Source organism: Prunus persica, chromosome G3 (assembly GCF_000346465.2).
Source record: "Prunus persica cultivar Lovell chromosome G3, Prunus_persica_NCBIv2, whole genome shotgun sequence".
NCBI lineage: Eukaryota > Viridiplantae > Streptophyta > Magnoliopsida > Rosales > Rosaceae > Prunus > Prunus persica.
In genome coordinates, this window is record NC_034011.1 from 231,647 (window position 1) to 251,880 (window position 20,234).

General features: G+C 38.8%; 3 protein-coding genes and 1 long non-coding RNA gene across 5 annotated transcripts; 2 read left to right on the top strand and 2 right to left on the bottom strand.

Moving 5' to 3' along the window:
- LOC18788012 (proline-, glutamic acid- and leucine-rich protein 1) lies at nucleotides 957-12,268 on the top strand. Of its 2 annotated transcripts, XM_020560333.1 has the most exons (14): nucleotides 957-1,350; nucleotides 1,570-1,855; nucleotides 2,566-2,682; nucleotides 3,637-3,701; nucleotides 4,046-4,163; nucleotides 4,687-4,758; nucleotides 5,501-5,560; nucleotides 5,689-5,818; nucleotides 6,245-6,438; nucleotides 6,621-6,805; nucleotides 8,010-8,137; nucleotides 8,588-8,880; nucleotides 10,425-10,668; nucleotides 11,084-12,268. In XM_020560333.1, the coding sequence occupies exons 2-14, from the start codon at nucleotides 1,589-1,591 to the stop codon at nucleotides 11,860-11,862; spliced, it is 2,652 nt and encodes an 883-aa protein (XP_020415922.1). In that variant the 5' UTR covers nucleotides 957-1,350; nucleotides 1,570-1,588; the 3' UTR covers nucleotides 11,863-12,268. The 2 variants fall into 2 exon arrangements, with proteins under 2 accessions (XP_020415922.1, XP_020415923.1); XM_020560334.1 differs by lacking the exon at nucleotides 957-1,350 and having other exon boundaries at nucleotides 1,776-1,855; nucleotides 2,570-2,682.
- LOC109948321 lies at nucleotides 12,888-13,686 on the top strand. The gene is made up of 2 exons (XR_002270969.1): nucleotides 12,888-13,164; nucleotides 13,444-13,686. It is a non-coding gene; the product is annotated as an uncharacterized LOC109948321 (long non-coding RNA).
- Nucleotides 13,859-14,875, bottom strand: LOC18788094 (protein RADIALIS-like 3). The gene is made up of 2 exons (XM_020560996.1): nucleotides 14,267-14,875; nucleotides 13,859-14,015 (listed from the first exon to the last, which is right to left on the bottom strand). The coding sequence occupies exons 1-2, from the start codon at nucleotides 14,572-14,574 to the stop codon at nucleotides 13,988-13,990; spliced, it is 336 nt and encodes a 111-aa protein (XP_020416585.1). The 5' UTR covers nucleotides 14,575-14,875; the 3' UTR covers nucleotides 13,859-13,987.
- On the bottom strand, nucleotides 17,998-19,740 carry LOC18788049 (pectinesterase). Its single transcript, XM_007221407.1, has one exon. The coding sequence runs from the start codon at nucleotides 19,738-19,740 to the stop codon at nucleotides 17,998-18,000; it is 1,743 nt and encodes a 580-aa protein (XP_007221469.1).

Consider the following 20,234-nt stretch of genomic DNA (forward strand, 5'->3'; position numbering starts at 1 on the left):
CCACCGCCACCGCCACCTCCTCCAAAACCTCCACATCCACCACCGCCTCCAAAACCACTACCACCTCCACTCCATCACTACCACATGATTAGTAAATAACACTTTTAACATCATGTCTATTTTAATCATTATTCACAGTTACAACAATTTTATATTAAAATTTACCAAACGATTTTGACATTGCTTTTTGTACTAACAGCACTTTAAAAATATTGTTTACCAAACATGGAGCTGCTTTACTTTACATTTAATTATTTTCAAAGCACAGCAGAAGCAATTTTTTTTTTTTAAGTGACAGCAATTCCAAACTGGGCCTAAATCCTCTCCTCTGCTGCACTTTGAATGCTAGGCTTCTTATTATTTTATTATTTTTTAAAGACATGGTCCAAATGACGTTGTTTTGGCTTTTTTTTTAATTATAAATAAAATAAAATAAACTCTTCCACCACCAAGGTTTTTTCGGGCAAAGAGAGATTCAACTGTACATTCTTGCACCTCTATAGATCCGTCATCGTCCATAAGAATAAGAGGGTGGCCTTTGTCCTGGAGGAGGGTAATCTTGAGAACCATTGGTCACAAAAAACCCTTAAGGACAAAAGAGGATAATTTCCCAAACCTCAGGACTATTTGTGATGAAAAACCTAAAATTAATGAACATTCTAATTGATTAAAAAAGACCCCATCCCGGTTGCCATATCACCACCCCCAATCTCTCCCTTAGCCAAAACAATAGCCCCCCATACCCTCCCTACCGAAATCCAAATCATCATCATCCCTATCCAATCTTTCTTCACCAAAAACTCACTGCCCTCCTCAACGCACCCATATTCTCACACTGTCCTGTGTTACTCACGATCCAACCCTTCAATATTGATTTGTTTGTTTTTATTTAGTCTATTTTTCTAGATTTCTTTTCTCATTAATTTTTGCCTAACCCTTTTTATCTTGGTTGATTTTTGGTGCATTTCAGGTTAGTTTACCCTTAACTATCAAAATTTATAAGCTAAACCCTAAACCCTTTTGATAAAATAAAAATCCTAAACCTTAATAATTCAGCGAAACAAAAAAGGTAATATCTAGCCCAACAAAAATAAAGCCCACCCGAGCAGAAATTTAGCCCACCACACCATTCTCTAGCCAGCAGCGGCAGCTCTCAATCCCAACCCTCCCCTGACAGTGACACCCTTTTTCACACCTAATAGTAAAACGAAGCTCTCCTCCGCTCCACCTTTCTCCCAAACATTCTCAACCTTCACTTGCTTCTCAAACGTTTTCAGTCATTCTTTTTCTATAGTTCCAAACTTCTGTTCATTCATCCATACATAAACGCCAAACCTAGTCGGCTATTTGGTAAGTTTCTTGATGGAATGTTTCTTTTTTCTGCAAACTATAAATTTGGGTATTTAATTTAGAGTTAAATCATTCATGTCAGTCTGTGGAGGTGGAAGAGTTGCAGAGAACTCTCTACATGCCTGCCTATTTGGCTTTTTTCGTTTCCATTAGGGTTTAACAACCAATCCATAAACCCTGACTGACTACCTCTGTTTTTCTCTGTATGTTCAACTTTAGAGCTTAAGCTTGGACTCCAATGGCAGCTTTCGACCATATCAAGGACTTGTACGATGTTGCTCTAAAGCCTCGTCTGTTGCACACTCTCATTAGAGACCATGTCCCCGACACTAAGCACCCTTTTGGGAGCCCATTCGAGCTGTCCAAGGTAGTGTACATGATCAATACTCACAACCTCCTTCGCGAGTCTGTACAAGATTTGACTGATCAAAAGCTAATCAATAATTGGAGGTCCGCCATTGATTCCTGGGTCAACCACTTGATGGAGCTCATCGCCAGTGACATTGTATGTACCAATTAATTTTTGACAAATTCTAATTATTTAACGTTACTTGTTTTACTCTTTTTTGTTGATAAATTTGATTTTCTTGAGTTTATTGAAACATGTGTTTAGTACTTTAGGAAAGTCCATGTATTCAGTTTGAATGGTAAATTTGCACTTTTAGCTGTCAATGGTATGGTTGCCAAGTCTTTCCTCTCTCTAATATTCAAGTGACCGGCATGAAGTTAAGAGTTGGGTCTTTTGAAACTAGGGGTCTCTTTGAGGAGGTTATATGAAAAGAAAAAGGTTTGACTTGATGAATAAGTATATGATGTTGATAAATTATTTGAGGTGTGAGAGAACCTACAGGACCTTCTTAAGAAAGAAAAGCCAAAATTGGAACCACAGAATTGCATAGCTTTCTTAAAAAAATTGTTTGGTGAACTTGATTGCAGAGGCAAGATGGAAGTAGTAAAATTTTTAGTGTTCACATGTTCGATTTCAGTGGTGATTTTAGATACAAGATTTAGTCTCACTTGAGAAAGTCAAACAGTAAAATTGTTCTAGGATGAGTCATCTTTTATAATTGACAGTCATAACCTGAGGTGTAATTAATAGTTTTACTTTTACACCATGTTAGGGTGAGGGAAAATAAGACACTTTCTATTTGATTTCTACTAAGAGTTTGCTTTGTCTTCCTTGTGAATTCATTTGATCATATACTTCTGTTCTAGCCAGATAAATGTTGGGCGGGAATTTGTTTGCTGGGGGTGACTTGTCAGGAATGCAGCTACGAGCGTTTCTTGGAATCATACTCTGGTTGGTTCCAGAAGCTTCTATCACATATTCAGGTATCCAAATGACTGTTTGTTCAAATAATAATCATTATGTTATGGTTAAACTATTGCTTCTTAAAATAATAATAAAAGTATAAGATACAACTCGAAAATCACTGCCCTTGCCAATTGTGGTTTTGATTCACAAGCAAATACGATGTCCAATATTTTAGATCTATTAGCCTTGCTATATATGTTATTGATCCTCACATGATGCTTTCAGCAACTGTAAGATATTACAAAGATTACTTATCAAAATCAGATGTAACCTTTGTTTTTAGCTCCTACTATCAGTTATTGTGATATCTCCTTTGACCTGAATATGTATATATCAGGTTACAAGGAAAATTGTGCTGCATTTGTATTAATGATATGGTTTTGTTGATCAATATGGCCCTAGTGCCACATATGCACACCTCTTGGCAGCCATGCCTGATAAACAAATTACTCTCATGTTCGTCAATCAATATCTAAGAATTCACAGTACTACTGATGTAGTAAGACCCATGGCCTACAATTTTGGCTCATCTCCAACAATTATAGAAACTACAGATATTCCTTTTACTTAATAAATGATAAAGATAAAGAGAAGCCAGATATAAATGAAAGAAACCGCAATATCCTAATGATCTTCGGTGAAGCCTTATGATTGAGCTCTAGAATTGAATGTCATTATATTTAGTTGTGATAATACCATATGTTGTATTAGATGTTTTGAGAATTCTCCCTAAGCACTTCATTTTGTGCACTCTGTTTGGATCACATGGATTCTCTGTTGTGTTTCATTTGGAGTACCTCAGACTGCATTTGTGTAGGTTTTGATGATGTTTTCTGGATTTTGTCCTCTTTTGAACTTCTGGTTTTGTTGTGAATGAAAGTGACTTATATATAAACTCTCTGCACCATCCTCTTTTTATTTTAAATAATCTTTCAAATTAACTTTAATGATGTGTTTTGTTTTCCAAACAGTCTGCCGAAACTTATCAATTTGTGAAGGTGGCCTCTTGCTCCTCAATGGCAGATCTCATCACAAGGTTGTATATCCTACAGTGTTAGCCATGTAAATGTTCGCCTCACACAAAGACACAAAGGGCACACTACAAGTACATGAAATTGTTTTATTATACATTATAGTTAGATCCCTAGGTCTGAATCAAGTATCTTCTTTCTCCCTCTCTCTCATGCCTAAATTTTCATTCGGAGTCGCATCTGTCATCTTGCTCTTTAATACCAAGCTAATATTTTAAAATGATAATTGACTAACAATTTTGTACCGGAATTTGTAATCCTCATTGTTTATCAATAGTAGTTGAAGGCTATATGGGTTAGTAACGGTGCTAGGTCCTCAACTATGAGGCTATTTCCTTTTGTTTTTTAGGTTGGGTGGATCTCCAAATGCAAAAAGGGATGGAACTACCCATGCTGGGAAGCTTGTTCAACAAGTCATTCAACCAGTTTTGAAATTATTAGATGATGATCATTCAGAAGTTGTTTGGGTAAGTTGCTTAACTCTGTTTAGCCACAAAAGAATTGCTTTTTTTTTTCTCTCTCTGGTCAAATTTTCTAATAAATTTTGCATTTGATTATAAAATGGAGTCCATCAGTTGAGGTTGTTGTAAGGAAACCTCTTTATTCGTCTTTTGCAAATTCGCCTGTTTTTAGTTGATATCCAGTAGTGGAGGCCAAGCTGTCAACGCTATAGTCATGCAATAACTTGCTATATAGACTATTGCCATTGGTGCATCTTAGTTTTATTGTGTATAGTTAGTGTTGGCTTGATGAATCCAGGAAGGGTCATCACAGGTGTTAAGTTTGATTACGGCAAATTACCTTCAAAATAAATTTATCATGATTAATATAGACTTATATTTCTTGAATGTGGCCCATGGATGGTGGTCTACCATACTGCCTCGTGAATATATTATATTTTGCTTTGGTAGGATATATAGTTGAGTGAAGTGCAGGCAATATTTTTGTTATCTTTTATTTATTGATGTTAGATATTCATGTATCATGCAGGAAGGAGCAGCTCAATTGTTGTGCACAATTATGTCTTTGTTTCCATTTAGCATCAATCGCCATTATGACACTGTAAGTTCCTTGTCCTTCCTTTTCAGAATTACATTTACTACATAGTGAAGTACAATATATATTATCAAATACGTTTTATGAGGATGACCGTAAATGTGTACTTAATGTAACAAATTGTGTACGTTATCAAAACACTCCTTGGTACTTATGTTCATAACTTTGTTATTCCATTTATTGAGATTTACATGCCCTTTCTTAAAACAATCAAATACCAATTGTGCCCAATTGGATCAGACAAGCTCTCTAATTCCTGCTTCTGGATAAGTTGCCATCCATTGTATCCCCATCTTTCTATGCTTAACATATATTATTTAGTCACACAATATTTATATACAGTATTTTCAACTTTATGATAAAGAAAACTTCTGTGTAAGATTTTGGTCTGGTAGAAGCTGGAAATAATTTATGCTGCTTTAGTGCCTCATTGTAGGGTCATACTATCTCATTATAGGTAATGCATGGAAACCTAATAATGGTTGGCTTGACATATGTCCTCTTGAATTGTTCTGAAGGAATATATAATCCCATACCATAGATATGTAAGCCTAATTAATGATATCAAGGAGGTAAACCTCATTTGATCCCCTTTACATGAAAACCTAGAAAATTTTCTTTTTACCTGAGCTAATGCTCATAACAAGAACATTAAATCACGCCTCTCAGGACCCCATGGTCAAACAAACACTAAGGATGATTTTCTCACAAAAATTGCCTATGGATTCTAATTGTATGTTTTATACAGGCTGAAGATGTTCTTGCTTCAAAAATTTTGTCAGGAAAATGCAGTGTTAATATACTGAAGGTAAAGTCCTGTTTGCTTGAACCAAATTATGTTACGAAATGCAGCATTAATATGCTGGAATAGTAGTAAGTAGTAATCAACCAAATTATTACATCCACAATAACTTTTGTCTGGTTTTCAACATTCAGAAACTTGCTCATTGTCTGGCATTACTACCAAAGTCAAGAGGAGATGAGGATAGCTGGTCCTTAATGATTCAGAAGATCTTATTCTTGATTAATGGTCACCTGAATGATGTTTTTCAGGGTTTTGAGGAAGGTACAAGGAGCTTTAGTTGAGGGATCCCTCAAATACGTATTTGAGGGACACCCTTGTAGGACCCACTCTGTATTGTATTTCACTAATCCAAACGTCTATTTTGTAGATATTCATTTAAAGATGATCTTTACAAAAAATCACTGGAATCCGATATCATTTGACCACTCAATTGAAATATTGAAATTTTAGTACTTTCTTGAAGCACTGTGTTCATTGATTTTGTAGGACACAATTGGATATCGATGGTTTCCGATTTGTCTAATTTTTTTTGCAAGGATGATCTATAAATGTAGACTTAAAAAATAGATGGTTTGGATCATTGAAATTTTTTTTGTAGGGGACCCTAAATGGTGTCCCTCAAATAAATATTGTGGTGGTGCTGGTCTGAAGGTAAAAAACTGATGCACTTATTTACTTGTACTGCAGAAACCAAACGCCATGAAATTATTAGATTTTTGGTTCCCCCAGGAAAAGATACACCTCCTCCCTTAGGAGGGAATAAAATGTCAGGAGAAGCCTCAACGAAGGCAAGAAAGAGTTCTGAGCGTTTGCCAATGCCCAGTGTCTCTGCATTGATGGTTTGCTGCTCTACAATGCTAACAACTTCATACCCTGTTCAGGTGTTTTATATAACTTTTGCAGCTATCTTCTGATGCTTTCTATGAAAAAGTGAGAAAAAGAAGAAGATATACTGAATGTAATTTTAATAGTTTTTTTAGGTTCCACTTCTCTTTTCTGTGTTTTATAAACATTGCAAATCAAATTGATTGTCCACAAGGATCTAACATATATTTACTTATAGGTGACTGTTCCCATTCGGTCCTTTTTAGCCCTTATTGAGAGAGTGCTGATCGTGGATGGCTCCTTGCCACACTCCTTGCTGGCCTTTATGACTGCCATGCAGCAAGAATTCATTTGTTCAGAACTTCCACTTTTGCATTCGTATAGTTTGGAACTCCTCACTGCGATCATAGAGGGTGTGCGCAGGTAATCTAGAGTATCGTTCTCTATTATTTACCCGATGTGTCTTACTGATAAAATTTTGGAAGGCTGTCCTTACCTTCCATGTGTGTGCTCTCTTTCTTTCATTTGGAGCTGTTTCTGATGTGGGCATTCAACAACTCTCTACACCTTATACCTTTTCAACACAAATCTTCTCTTTCTTCTAAACCTTTTCTTTTGGTAATTGTTTTACTGTTTTTCTTACTTGTTATTTTTCTGTATGGGTTTTTACTTCTACAGAGTTGAATGTTTACCTGGAAATTTTATTAACAGGGACCTGCGATTTTTGGCTTTAGCCAGATATTGTGCAAGTGTAGTTAATCTGAACTCTCGTTTTTTAAATAATAAAATAACAAAATGCTTTTGCTTTGAGCTGCATCCAATTGAATTGGATAGTTCATTTAACCAAAAGCTTCAGACGGTCTTGCTCGTGCTCCATAATGTATTTCAAGCTTACGTGCTTTAAGCTGTAATTAACCCCCCTCAAGGCCATGAATTCCCAAAAACTTCCAGACAATGCGATCATTGCTTTTCCAGAAGGCAAGATTAAAATGGGGAATCCCAGAAGTGTGAATGAAGGCCTAATAAGAAACTAAGGCTCTAATACCATGCAGGATGATCAATTGTCTCATAAGAGCATGTCCACCCCAAAAGGCTAAGGCAAAGGCAAGGCAAGGGCTGCTACTATTCACGTGAACCCGTGGGCTTGCCTGGGCTCGTGGGACCCAGCTCTTGCCAGGGCTGAACCTTGCGCGCTGGAGGGGGTTTTGGAGCCTGGGGCTGCCTTTTGCCTGGGCTGGGCCCATGCGCTGGACATGCTATAAGTGATAGAAAATGGGCCAAATAGTGTAGATCAATCCTCACTAATGCCATTATTTTCTTTTCCATTTGTCAAGGTTTGTCCTAGAACAAAATGATATCATTGTTTAGTAGAGCATTTGGTCAATAGGTGATGCTTAATTCTTGAACTTGTGATATTTGGGGATGCTAACTTGATATGAGTCTCCACTGGAATATGAGTTTAAGATGCCTAGTTCTTTTGAACTTAGGAGTGCTAGAGATGTTCTTTCTAGGCTCAAATTTTCTCATCTAGTATATGTTTTAGAGATATTTTCTTCTCTATTTCGTTTTCTGGCTCTTGACTTCCTAGAATGTTAGCTTTCTGACTATCTTATTATCTTCCTTGCAGTCAACTTTTACCACATGCTGCATATTTAGTGCGTCTGCTTTCATTGTATTTAAAGAGATGTGCATTGCCAGAATTGAGAATAAAGGTCTACTCAATCACCAGGATTTTGCTGATATCCATGGGCGTTGGTATGCAGTAATTTCAGAAAATATATTGTAATCTAATTTTGGTCCTGCTGAAAAGAAACCTTCCTGTTAGATACTAGCATCACATTGCAAAGACAGGGGTGGCATGTGTTGACCAGACCAGAAAGCCTAATCCCTTTAGAAAAGAACTAATGTGCACAGCCTTATTACAAAACAAAGTGATTCCTTTGAGAAAAAAAACTAGAAACAAAGCAGATGCATTGCCTCTTCATATAAATCTTAGCTACTTCATGTGGTGATGTATGTGTCCGCACATATAGTTCTATATGTAGTAGCTTTCTGATAATTTGTATCTGAACCACCCTTCAACTGTGTTCTATACTCCCCTTCTGATGCTCCAATGCATGCTCCCCATGTAATTAAGATAACAATTGATTATGATCGCATAAAGTTTTCTCATGTTACCCTTTATTTCCTTTATATGCTTATCAGGTATGGCAGTATGCCTTGCTCAAGAAGTTGTTAACAGCGCATTTATTGATCTAAATCCCATTGCCAATGAGAGTGGTGGTGCATCTTCTAGTGGAAACTCAAAGCCTTCTACTGAAGCATTGGTTCAAACACCACAACATAGCCATAGAAAGAGGAAGCATGGAGCTTCGAGCGGATCTCTTGAGTGGCATAACACTAGTAGATTGGAAGGGGGAACCCCCAAGAACCATACAACATCTCCAATTGCTGTTAAAATCGCTGCACTCAGGGCGTTAGAAGCTCTTCTCACTGTGGTATGTGCACTCCTTGCTCTGTACAGTGTTGGTTCAGTGCATTTTTCTGCATCGTAGAATGTTTATCCTCATAGTCTTCAATCAGGTTGCTGTAAGTAATGAATGTAAATATAGAACAGCAGAGTCCCTTTTACACAGTAAGTAGAAGACTAACCGTAGGATCCTAGATTTCTAAAGGAAACTCTAAAGCCTTTTATGCTATGAGAACAACCAATACTTTGATTAAAGACGATAATTTATTTGCGAACTGTATAGGCTATAGGTTCTGCCCTTCATATAGTTTACCTACCAATAACTTTTCCTCTTTCCTAAACAAATCATTCTCAGAAGGTCACTTCTTAGTATTCACACATCCAAATTATTGTTCTACAAGAAATCAGACTCTTGACTTTATATGCCATAAATGTTTGGCAGGGATCCCTCAAGAAAAACGCTCCGTCAAGTTGATCTTTAGATGTTGGATTCTTTTGTTCCATAGAATCGTATATTTTGAAAATTCTTTTGCTCCATAATATTAAATGTCGCACCTGAATATCATTCCCAATAGTTTTTTTAGAAACTTTAACAGCATCCTCATTTCTTCATGAATTTCTCGACAAACCTGAAGTAATGTAGAGTGGTATCAGGTTGGCAATAAAGTGGTGGATAAACATGTCCAATAACCATATTAGTTTATAGCTTGTAAGTTATTATCAATTTCTGAAGCTAAATCTGTTAGAGAACAGACCCAAAAATGTTATATAAATCTGTATTCATCGCACTAACAAATAGTAAATGCATCAATCATGGCAACTCCAATAGTTAAATACACCCCTGAAATTATCTATTCACGATGGTTCGAGTAATCTATTGGTGCTTGCTTATATTTTGTTAAATCAAGGTCAGAAGTTCCACATTAACCAGAACATGAATTCAAAAAGCTTACGATCAAGAGAATCATAAGATAACAATTTGGTTACACTGTTGGTAATTTTTTTTTAATTATGAGTGTTATTGTGATTAATTTGATCAAGGTTAAAACAAAGTCAAAGAGATTATGTGAAAAGTTACACCGTTCTCTCTCTCTCTCTCTCTCTCCCCACACCCACCCCACCCCTTCCTCCCGCTGTTTCATATGTTGTGCTCCCTGATATAATTCTAATATAGGACTCAAGAATTTCCATAAATGCCTTTAGTTGAAAAAGTGCCATTGAGGATGTAGGGAATTGTAGGTCTATACTGTAATCATTGTGGCCTTGGTTCATAAACAAAGTTAAAAATAAAAATAAATAAAAAAGGTGAAAATGTACCTGAAACTTTGCAACTTTTTAATCAATCACCATGCATATTTTTCTGGGTCCATTTTTAAATTCGTTGTCCATAAAATATATTGTAAGTGGTCAAGTTTTGTCTTTCCTGTGTCCTAATAGAACAAGAGTGTGGTCTTTCAAAGTTCACGTGTTCCCAATCTACTTATGTAGGTAGAATTATCATCTTTGTGGATAACTTTTTCTGACATCAAAGCATTACTAATGAATGACAGGGATTTTATTTCTTTTTCACAGGGTGGTGCATTGAAATCTGAAGGATGGCGATCAGATGTTGATCTTCTTCTGATAAACATAGCTACTAATTCTCTGAAAGGGGCATGGGGTGGTGAGAACGGAAACATTTACCAACTCAATGAACCTGGTGATATTGGGGGTGGTATGCAGCTTGCAGCACTACGTGCACTTTTGGCATCTTTCCTTTCTTCATCTTGTGTCCGCCCCACTTATTTAGCTGAGGGTCTTGATCTTTTCCGTAGAGGTAATTCCTTCTGGAATATGTGGAATCTCTCTCTTTTCATTTGATTATCTTGTCAAAGTATCAACAGCAAGAAATAAGCATGTATGGAAAGATCACGAGTATGCCCTGAACTGAACTTATGGTGGACTCTTCACCTTTATTACAACCTAATTACTGATGTGCAGGAAGGAATTACACCTCTTTAATAATACTTAACTACTCCTAAGGGAAAACTACCAAGGAGTAAGAGACTGACTTGGTTTGAATCTACAAATTAAAATTCAAAGACAAGCACAGGGCATCATTTCGAAAAACAATAGACACAATCTGAAATAAAACTAACTCTGTAAAATAGGTTTTTCTTCAATTAGAATTGTCTTTTTTCTTGCACTCGTATTCCTCAATTATTTTAACCACATGAAAGTGGTTTCTGCAGGCAAACAAGAAACTGGAACCAAACTTGCTGAATTTTGTGCTCATGCTCTTTTGGCCTTAGAGGTGCTTATACATCCCAGGGCCCTCCCACTGGCAGATTTCACCGACGCAACTCTCCTGTCTGATAGAGTTCACTACAAACTCCCAGAAAATATGTACTCTGGTAGTCTAAGACCCCGAACCCCATTTTCAGGTGACATACAGGGAATGATGCATGACGCTGCTGACTCTGATCATGATGACCTATATGATAGCTGGCTTGCAAGTAGTAAAGAAATGGAAGCACCAGTGAGTGACCTAGGAAAGACTATGCAGGCTGGAGAGCCATCAAAAACTGTAACAGTTATTCAGGATAAAACGCTTTCTGTAGATGGGTCATTTAGTAAAGAGACTCTAGCAGGAAGCGTACAGGAGCTCGCAGCAACCATGGAGGATGTGGAGATGAGAGGCAATAGGGATGAAAGTATGGTTGAATCCCACAAATTGAAAGAATCCATAGTGCAATTTCAGGATATCGTGTCTCCAAAGGTTGTCTCAGTTGTTGGAACTACTACTATTACTGAAGAAGTGTTTGGGAGGGTTGATATGGAAAGTGGTCCATCAGATCAAAGAGGTAGCAATACGGTCAATGTTCTGGTGGCTAAGGGTGATGAGTCTCTTGGCGGAGGCAATTTCGCTACCACTCCAAAGCCTGAGAAGAGCAAGGGAGTTGCATTTGAAACGGGTAATGATTCAGATGAGGATTCATTTCCCGATATTGTGGATCCAGAATCTGAATGATGTAAGAATTTTGGTTAAGATTCTTCTGTAGAGATACTATGCGTCTGTCATCATAGGGTCTTTTATCCCTTGTGTTTGGAGGAATTAGGGAGTTGATTTACATTGCTGTTGGTGCCATTAGTCTTTAGTCAAGAGGAGCCTCACTTTAAATTAGTTTAATAGGCGCTCGTCAACTTTCTTGTCACACAGTTTTACGGACCCCGATGTTTTGTGAGCTTTTCAAAGAAACTATTCCTAGCCTTGTGGGATTTTTGCATAAATTAGCCTCTTAGGAAAGGGTTGGGGTCCATAATGTTCTTAATCGGCTATGTAATGTTTCTGTATGCAACAACTTGCTGCTGGTCGAATTATCATTTGCCCTGTTGTTCTGTGCACTATCTAAGCTACTTAACCAAAGACTCAAATTGTCACTCTTCGTCAATTTGTCCATGTCCTATGCGCAAGTGAAATAGGTAACAAGCCCTGCAAGTCATTTATAGTCAAACAAGTTGAAATAGAATTAGGAAACAAAGTAAAACTTGTGTAGGACCGTGTAGCGTGTAATTGGTGGTGTTGGAGTTTAGTTATGCTTGTTTGGTGATCAAGGTAGCCTGATCGTCGCATGTTGCTGGCTGCCTGCCACCATAATCTCTTTTTCCTTTTCACAGATTTCATAATTCGAATAGGTACCTACTGTTGTCTGTTGTGTGTGAGAAGAGAATCATTATTGAAAAATAAACATTAACCAACTTTTCATTTCTAATTTAATTTGTAAATGAGTTAGTTCCCATAACAAGAAGAAAAAAAAAATGCCCCAAGAGAACTCGAAGAAACTAATTTGTTCCAATGAATATTTTTTTTAATAATAATTGTTTTCCTTTCTGGTAATAATAATCAACACAATCCATTATTGATGAGGAGGTTGTGGGTAAGTACTACAACAAGAAGAAGAGTGTAGTACATCTTCTCATCTGTATCTTGTACATTCTTCTTCATCCTTATTAAAGCTCTCCACAGCTCTCTCTCTCTCTCTCTCTCTCTCTCTCTCTCTCTCTCTCTCTCTCTCTCTCTCCAGTTATTTAGTACACAGAAGAAGAGGTAGTACATGCATTGTCATCTTGGTCAATGGAATATTAGATTTGGGTAGTACATTTGTGTACGATTTAAAATGGCCTTTGTTGTAGAAATAAATACACAGAAAGGCCGGCAAGGGTTAGGGAAGGGACAAATTAATGTATCTACGAGTTGCAGACTGGTGGGTGGCTGGTGACAATTGAAATTAGAGGAGCTGATGAATGAGGTGTGTGCAAAAGCCAACAAGAGGTAAATCATCCTATTAATTACATATAAATAATAATATAGGGGGTGGAGAAAATGGGAAAGAGACTGATAAGACAGGGAACAGGTAGAGCATGGATGGAGTTCCCAACAGAAAAATAGAGCTGTTGTGGCTCTACTCATGCACTGCCTCTTCCCTGGCTGCCGTCCTCAGTCTTCCTTTTCTCCTCCTCTTAATTTACTCACCCCACACCCTTAATTTCTTAATTTCTTTCATTTCTACCTCATGTTAAGGTTAAATGTGGTTAAATATGGGCTTTGCAGTGTAACAATGCCAAAAGACACAGCACGACTGTGGTTTTTGAATAAAATAAGTTTCTCTGTTTCCTGTCTCAATCAAATCAATATGGTTTCTTCTACTCATGTTCCAGTGCGTACAACCCATCTGGATCTGGATCTGGATCTGGCTGTGTTCTCCTTTTCACTGATTGATTGTACAATGTTGTCTCTGAAAGGAAGTCTATGTATGTGAACAAGAGCAGATTGTAAGAAAGAATTGTCATGTAATGTTCCTTAAATCTTTTGTGTGTGTGTGTGTGTTAAATCTCATTAAAGGCGAAGGAGGTCTCCGGTATAAAATTCTTAAAAATTTCTAAAGATGCAAATTAGAAGTAGCTAGAAACTGAGTGAGGGCTTATACATTATATGACATGAGTCAGAAAGAGTGCAGTATTTAGAGTTTGGGAGGGTCAATCCATCTGGCTTGAATTTCACTAACTTCTGAATTACAAGAAGAGAAATGTGGTATTTACAAGCTGCCGACAGATCTTTGAAACTGCGGTAATTACACTTGCTATGACCAGCAACTTTAATTTAGGCCCAACCGAACCAGCAAACTGTCACAAAACATTTTTCCAAAAGTCAGAAAAACTCAAATATCCCATGGAACTGGATAAACAAGGTATCTGATTAAGATTTATAGAGCCACAAGATTTCAAGAAACAAATTGAGCTCAAGGTATCTAAATACATAATCATTAATCAGGAGGTCAATATGAACAATAAACGAAGAAAAGAATGCAACAAAGGCAAAGGTAAAGGCAAAGCAATCAATGACTTTCAAAAGCTGTTGAATTTCATTCACATACTTGTTATTTTCGTCAGTCCAGCAAACGGATTGAGTGCAATGATCCACCACTTGAACATAATTCTGCGGCTGTCCCAGTTTGTGATCCAATTTACCAGATTCTATAACCTGCAAATCCTCCAAAAGGATCACATAATGTTTCTGTACATCCTCTGCGCTTTTTTTGCCTCCAAGCAGGGCTGCAACTACTTCCCAGCGCTGTGGGTCTTCCTCATCAACCACAGCCAAAGCCAGCTCAAACAACTTGTTCTCCTCCCAACTCCATCCACACAACAACTTAGGAAAAACATTCATGTCCACGATGTCCATGTCAGCAGAGCAGCAGAACAGAGAAGAGAAGAAAGAACCAGATCACACTCTTTTGATCAATTTGCGGAAAACAAGGATCACCAAACCCAACAAATGGGGTAAGATTCTTTTCTGATACCTTGTTTGTCTCACTTTCTCTTGACCACCTATTCTTGTGGTTGTGTCAGTTATGTGGTGTGGGCAACAAACCTTTGTAAAATTCTAAGTCTGTTTTATAGGAGGGGCTTTGTGTCAGGGAATATTGTCCCTCCTTAACTCAGATCTAAACCATGATCCAATGAAATATAAAAAAATACGTAATATATTCTATTATATATATATATATATATATATGAACTCTTGACACATAATAACAACACAAGTTTTTAATCTGTTTGGACCAAAACTGGAAAACCAATGATCAAAAACTGACAAAAAGTAATACCTCACTAACCATATCTTGCAAGACCAAGAATCTCAATATATTTTTTTCTTTGTTTTGGGTTCCCAGTTCTAGCATTGGATTCCAATTAGTGTTAGACCCTGCAGTCATTGCATATACTTTTATTACTCAGTCTTAGAATTTTTATGAACCAATAATGAAAAAAAATTTGATCCATCTCCTGAACAGCCAATTGAAATATTATTTCAATTGCCTACGTTTCTTTCTACCTTGCAATAAAAGATAGAGACACGTGTGGTTGGGATGAAGGAAGGCCTCATCTTTCCACATGTCCATGCATTCACAATCCAGAAATGGGTCACTTTCAATGACTTTTTAATGGGTGAAAATACCCAAAAACTAAGCAGGTAAAGAGAGATTAATCAAAAACTCTAATGAAATGTGGTGGGAGGGAGGAAGGTTTCTTTATTTATCAATCAAATTTCCTGATTGAATATGTTAACCCGTCCCTTTCAGTCCAGACAATTCTGGACCCAGATGATTTGCATTTGCACCATATCTTTTGAGTTTGCTCATGGCCTTGTATATTATATAAACTTACATAATTCAATTGGGGGAAGAAAAGAAAAAACTAGATTGTAGAGATTAGAGAAATATAGAAATGATGTGGAAGGAAGTCCACATTTCAACTCAAAAGGCTCTTAGAGTTGATCTGTTTAGAAAAATAGACAACTAATGATGAGATTATTATCTTTATGTTTGTTTAGGTTAAGAGATAACATAGTAAGGAAAAGCACTTGTTTGTGTGGGGCAAGCCCTGTCTTGGATGAGGGAGAGAAGATAATGAATGACAAGGGGGTGACTTATCATACCAAGTTGTGAAAGCTCAGTTTGCAATCTTTATTTCTTTCAACTTAAATTGCCAGGAATCAAGGATTAACAAAAACTAAACCCCACTCTAATTGGATATCCTTGTCCCCAGAACAATCCAGAGTAAGCATTAACAAGTTTCTCTTTGTCCCTGACTTTGACTATTCCTTGCAAAAACTTATGTAATTGTACACTATTAATCTTCTCCCCAACAAGTCCCACGCAAATCACACAAATCACTCATCGAATTCTTTAACCAATCAGCATAATATGCACATCTATATCAAGACAAAACGAGAAAACACAAAGTTTTGTCTTAATATACCAACAACCAACAACTAACAACTATATTATAAGGTGTTCCAGGAATCTGGGGTCAGTGTGCTTTGTCCAAACAAACCATTGACTCTAATAACACTCCACATAAACTTGCTGAGGAGGTTTTGTTAGCCTATTTACAACTATATAGACTGATTCGCAACGTTCGTGTGTTTTTTTAAGCATGTTGGTGTGATGTCATATCATTTGAAACTGATATACAAAACTCAAACACGACCTTAAACTTATAAACTCAAACTTGAGTTTGCAATCTAATGGTATGAAGAATGAAGACTGGGTTGAACTCGATGAGATGGCATGCTCTACCATCCGGTTGTGTGCCACGAGAGAATTTAGGCATACTGTTCAAGATGCGAGACTACCACCAAGGGTATAATGGCGAAGAAGCTTTACCAACAGAAATCTCTCACAAATCGTTTAAGTCTCGAGAAGAGATTTTGGAAGTTCATGATGGAAAGAGGGTCACATCAATGAGTTCAACAAGATACTTACTGAGTTGAAGTACATGGAAGTCTAATTAAATGATGAAGACATGGCTTCGGCTCTTATTAATACTAACTATGCATGAGCACTTTGACAAACTAGTGCAAACCATGCTTGGATGCAAAAGATGGTTTTGGATGATGTGACATGTATGAGAGTGACTGCCAGCCTTCCAAGCTTCCAGCTTGCTCTGAGACTTCTGGAATGCACCAAGGGAACACCAAGGTTTCTTCCCAAATTATGACTTAAAGAACTTCATCTCCGAAGCAAGGCTTGAATTAGTACTGAGGGAGCAACCGATGCAAGATTTTTCAAAGCTAATCATCTTACCCAGAAACATCACAGAATTTATCTAAGGCTTGCTTCAAACTAGCTTCACCAAATAGAATAATGTCATCAGCAGGAAAAAAAAAGAAAAAAGAAAAAAAAAGAAAAAAAAAAGAGAGGTAAAGGGAAAATGCCAAGTCCCCTCTTGCCAATTTGACAGGTTTCCACTTCCCTTCACTCACAGCCTCAGAAATAATGTGAGAAATTTTTTCGATACATATTTAACAAATAAGGAGAGAATAATCTTCTCGTCTCACCCTCTCTTAGATTTGGCAGTGAGTTCACTGTTCAACACAATTTGGTGATAATAACTTTATGGAGATATACAACACAATGCTGATGCGCCTAAACTGAGAACTTAATTGAGGATCATCAACTTTAGGAACTAAGTGTCTTCTTAGTAGTTGGGCTATGTTTTCATAAAGTTAGCTGTATTTTTTGTCGCTGCTCTGTTTCTGTTCTGTTTTATGTCTCCTTTTATGTTTTCATATAGAGATAATTGCTTGAGAATAATCTGCGGGGGGGTTGATTCAATTAATGAAAATGGTGCTGCTGGGAACATATACATAGCCAAAAGCCTTGCTCCTCTTGATCAATTCCACTGAACATGTTGTTCAAGCTTTCACCTTGAATCATTTGATGAACTTCGAGGCAGTGATGATATGACGTTGATGATGAGCCTTGGAGGAGTTGGATTATGCTTGTTTGTTGGCCTGATGAAGGATGGGAAGAGAGTTTTTTAATTTATCTGGGAATTAGATCTCAATGGTGGCCATGGAGGAAGACATAAGCAATGCAAGATGTACGTCAATAAATTAATTTAATTAAGATCGATATATACATACACACACATACACATACACATACACATACACATACACATACATGAAGAGAGCTAGCGTTACATAGATATATACCTATGTATATGTATATGCGCGTACTCGATCTCTTCTTCTCTCTCTAGACTCAATTAGCCCATCCCATTAATTAATTAGCTAATTAATAAAAGACCCTTTTTTTGATTAGGAGTCAGCACGGATGAAGCTTGGGATGTAAGGAATGTTAGCCAACTTCAACCAGCGATCAGCCAACAGCGCTGGCCCAGCTGTGAACTTCTCCGCGGTAGCCCTGTCCATTTCACCGTAGAAGCCACCGCTCCACTTGGCTCTCTTGGCAAGATTGGCGCCTGGCCCGCGGTTCTTGTACTCTCCGAAGAAGGCGTGCTCCGTGTTCCCGGCCTTCCCGTCCCAAGCGCTGTAACCTTCGGGCCTGATGAAGTCTGCCAAAGTACTCTCCATGAACACAACCCTGGCGTACGGCTTCCACGGCCTCCCCAAGTATGTCCTCACTTGGAACCTCGTCGGCAGCAGCTTCTGCTCCGGCACGATCCTCGAGTTGTGGATGATGATCGCACCGATTTCGTGAGAGTACTGCCTGCCGGGAGCTGTGATGAACACTTGGTTCTGCTCCGGGATCGACGACTTCCTCACAATGATCAACGAGTTCTGAATGAATGCCCGAGCGTCCCCGAAGATGTAGTCAACGTGTCCTGAGATGACGCAGTTGCGGAAGAACTGCCGTCCCGCCTGCATGTACAGGGTGTCTTGGTACCCGCTGATCCTGCAGTTGAAGAAGGCGATTTGGTCACCAACTGTACGCAGAGCAACGGCGGGTCTTCCCTCGGGACCCGCCGTGTTGCTGAACCCCATGGACCTCCCAATGAAGCCGGCCCCAAACACTTGGAATGTACCGCTGGTGGAGATTTTGTCTCCTGTTCCAGCTTCGCTCTTTTGTCCGGTGACCAGGGTGGCCCTGGGCCCATCGCCGTACATGTATACGTTGGTCATTTTCTTGTCCACCGTAACATACTCCCGGTACACTCCCGCCTTCACGTAGATAATGTACCGACCTTGTTGTCCGTACGGGTACGCTTTAAGCGCCGCGTTAATGCTGCTGTACTTCCCGCTTCCGTCCTTGGCCACGACTGCGTGAGGCTTCAGTTTTCCGTTGTCTTGCAAAGCCATCAGCTTGCGGTCGGAGGCCGAGAACCAGCTCGGGGACCTCCCGTCGCTGCTAAGCTCGTCTTCCAAAAGTCGGCGTTGAGTGCCGAGATTTCTCAAGGCCTTGTCGTTTACCTTCATTCCGAACAGTCCGAGGATGCTGCCGATCTCACCCACGATAGCCAGAGCGTTGTCGGTGATGGCGGAGGCGTTGCCTATGGGATCTTTCAACGCCTCAAAAATCTTGTTGTCGTCGTCTCCAATGATGTCAAGGCACGTGGTGGAGTAACTGATGACGCTTCCAATCCAAACCTTGAGCTCCATTACGCGGTCCTCCATGGTGTGCAAGTCTGCATCGCCCACATACGAGAACACGGCCTGCAGCTCCGCCACGGCTTCCTTCAACATCTCCTTGCACTCCTCGAGTGACTTCTTGGAGCTGGTGCCGTTTCGGGCCTCCACCAAGAGCGACTCGGACATGTTCAAGGCCTTCTTGGCCTCCTCGGAGATGGACAGCAGCGCGGCCTTGACGTAGTCCTTGTAGTCTGCACTGTTGTTTTGTGCGACGGGGCCGAGGCTCCTCTGGCATTCCGGTTGAAAGTCGGTGTAGTTACAGATTTGGGTCACCATCTTCTGCTGCGCTGTTAGGGACTCGCCTTTAGGTTTCTTATTGTAGTGGACGATCGCCACCACGGCTCCGATGACCGCGCCCACTACAAGTATCAGAGAAATCCCTGATACAACTACTTTCTTATTAAGAGCCATGCTCTACCTTTTTTTTGGTTTCCGTTTTCTTTACCTTTCGATGTCCCTCCGAACCGCTTATTCCCTACAGCGATAGCTCGGGAACTAAAACATGATGCGGCGGATCGGAGAGAAAACTATGGAGAGAGGAGATGAGAGGAGGGAATAATCCTAATTTAAAAAAATTTCTTTCTTTTTCTGTCTACGGAGAAACGAGGTAGGGCGTGCATGGGTAATATAGTGCAACGATTTACCCAAATTAGGTGTGCATGCAACTGAATGGAGGTTAAGTTTGCACGGTTGACCGGCTTTTGGGTGGCAGTCGCGGGGATAGATATGCTGGCTTAGGGCAATTCCAATTTCCAACACAACACAAGGCAATTAATGTACTAGGACTAATGCTATTCCTATTGTTTGGCATGTCTTGTCTCTAAACTATGACCAATCACCAATGCATTGCACCAGTTTGTTTGTTGTGTTTGTTGTGTGTCAAACATAGTAGTTGTCATTTCTGG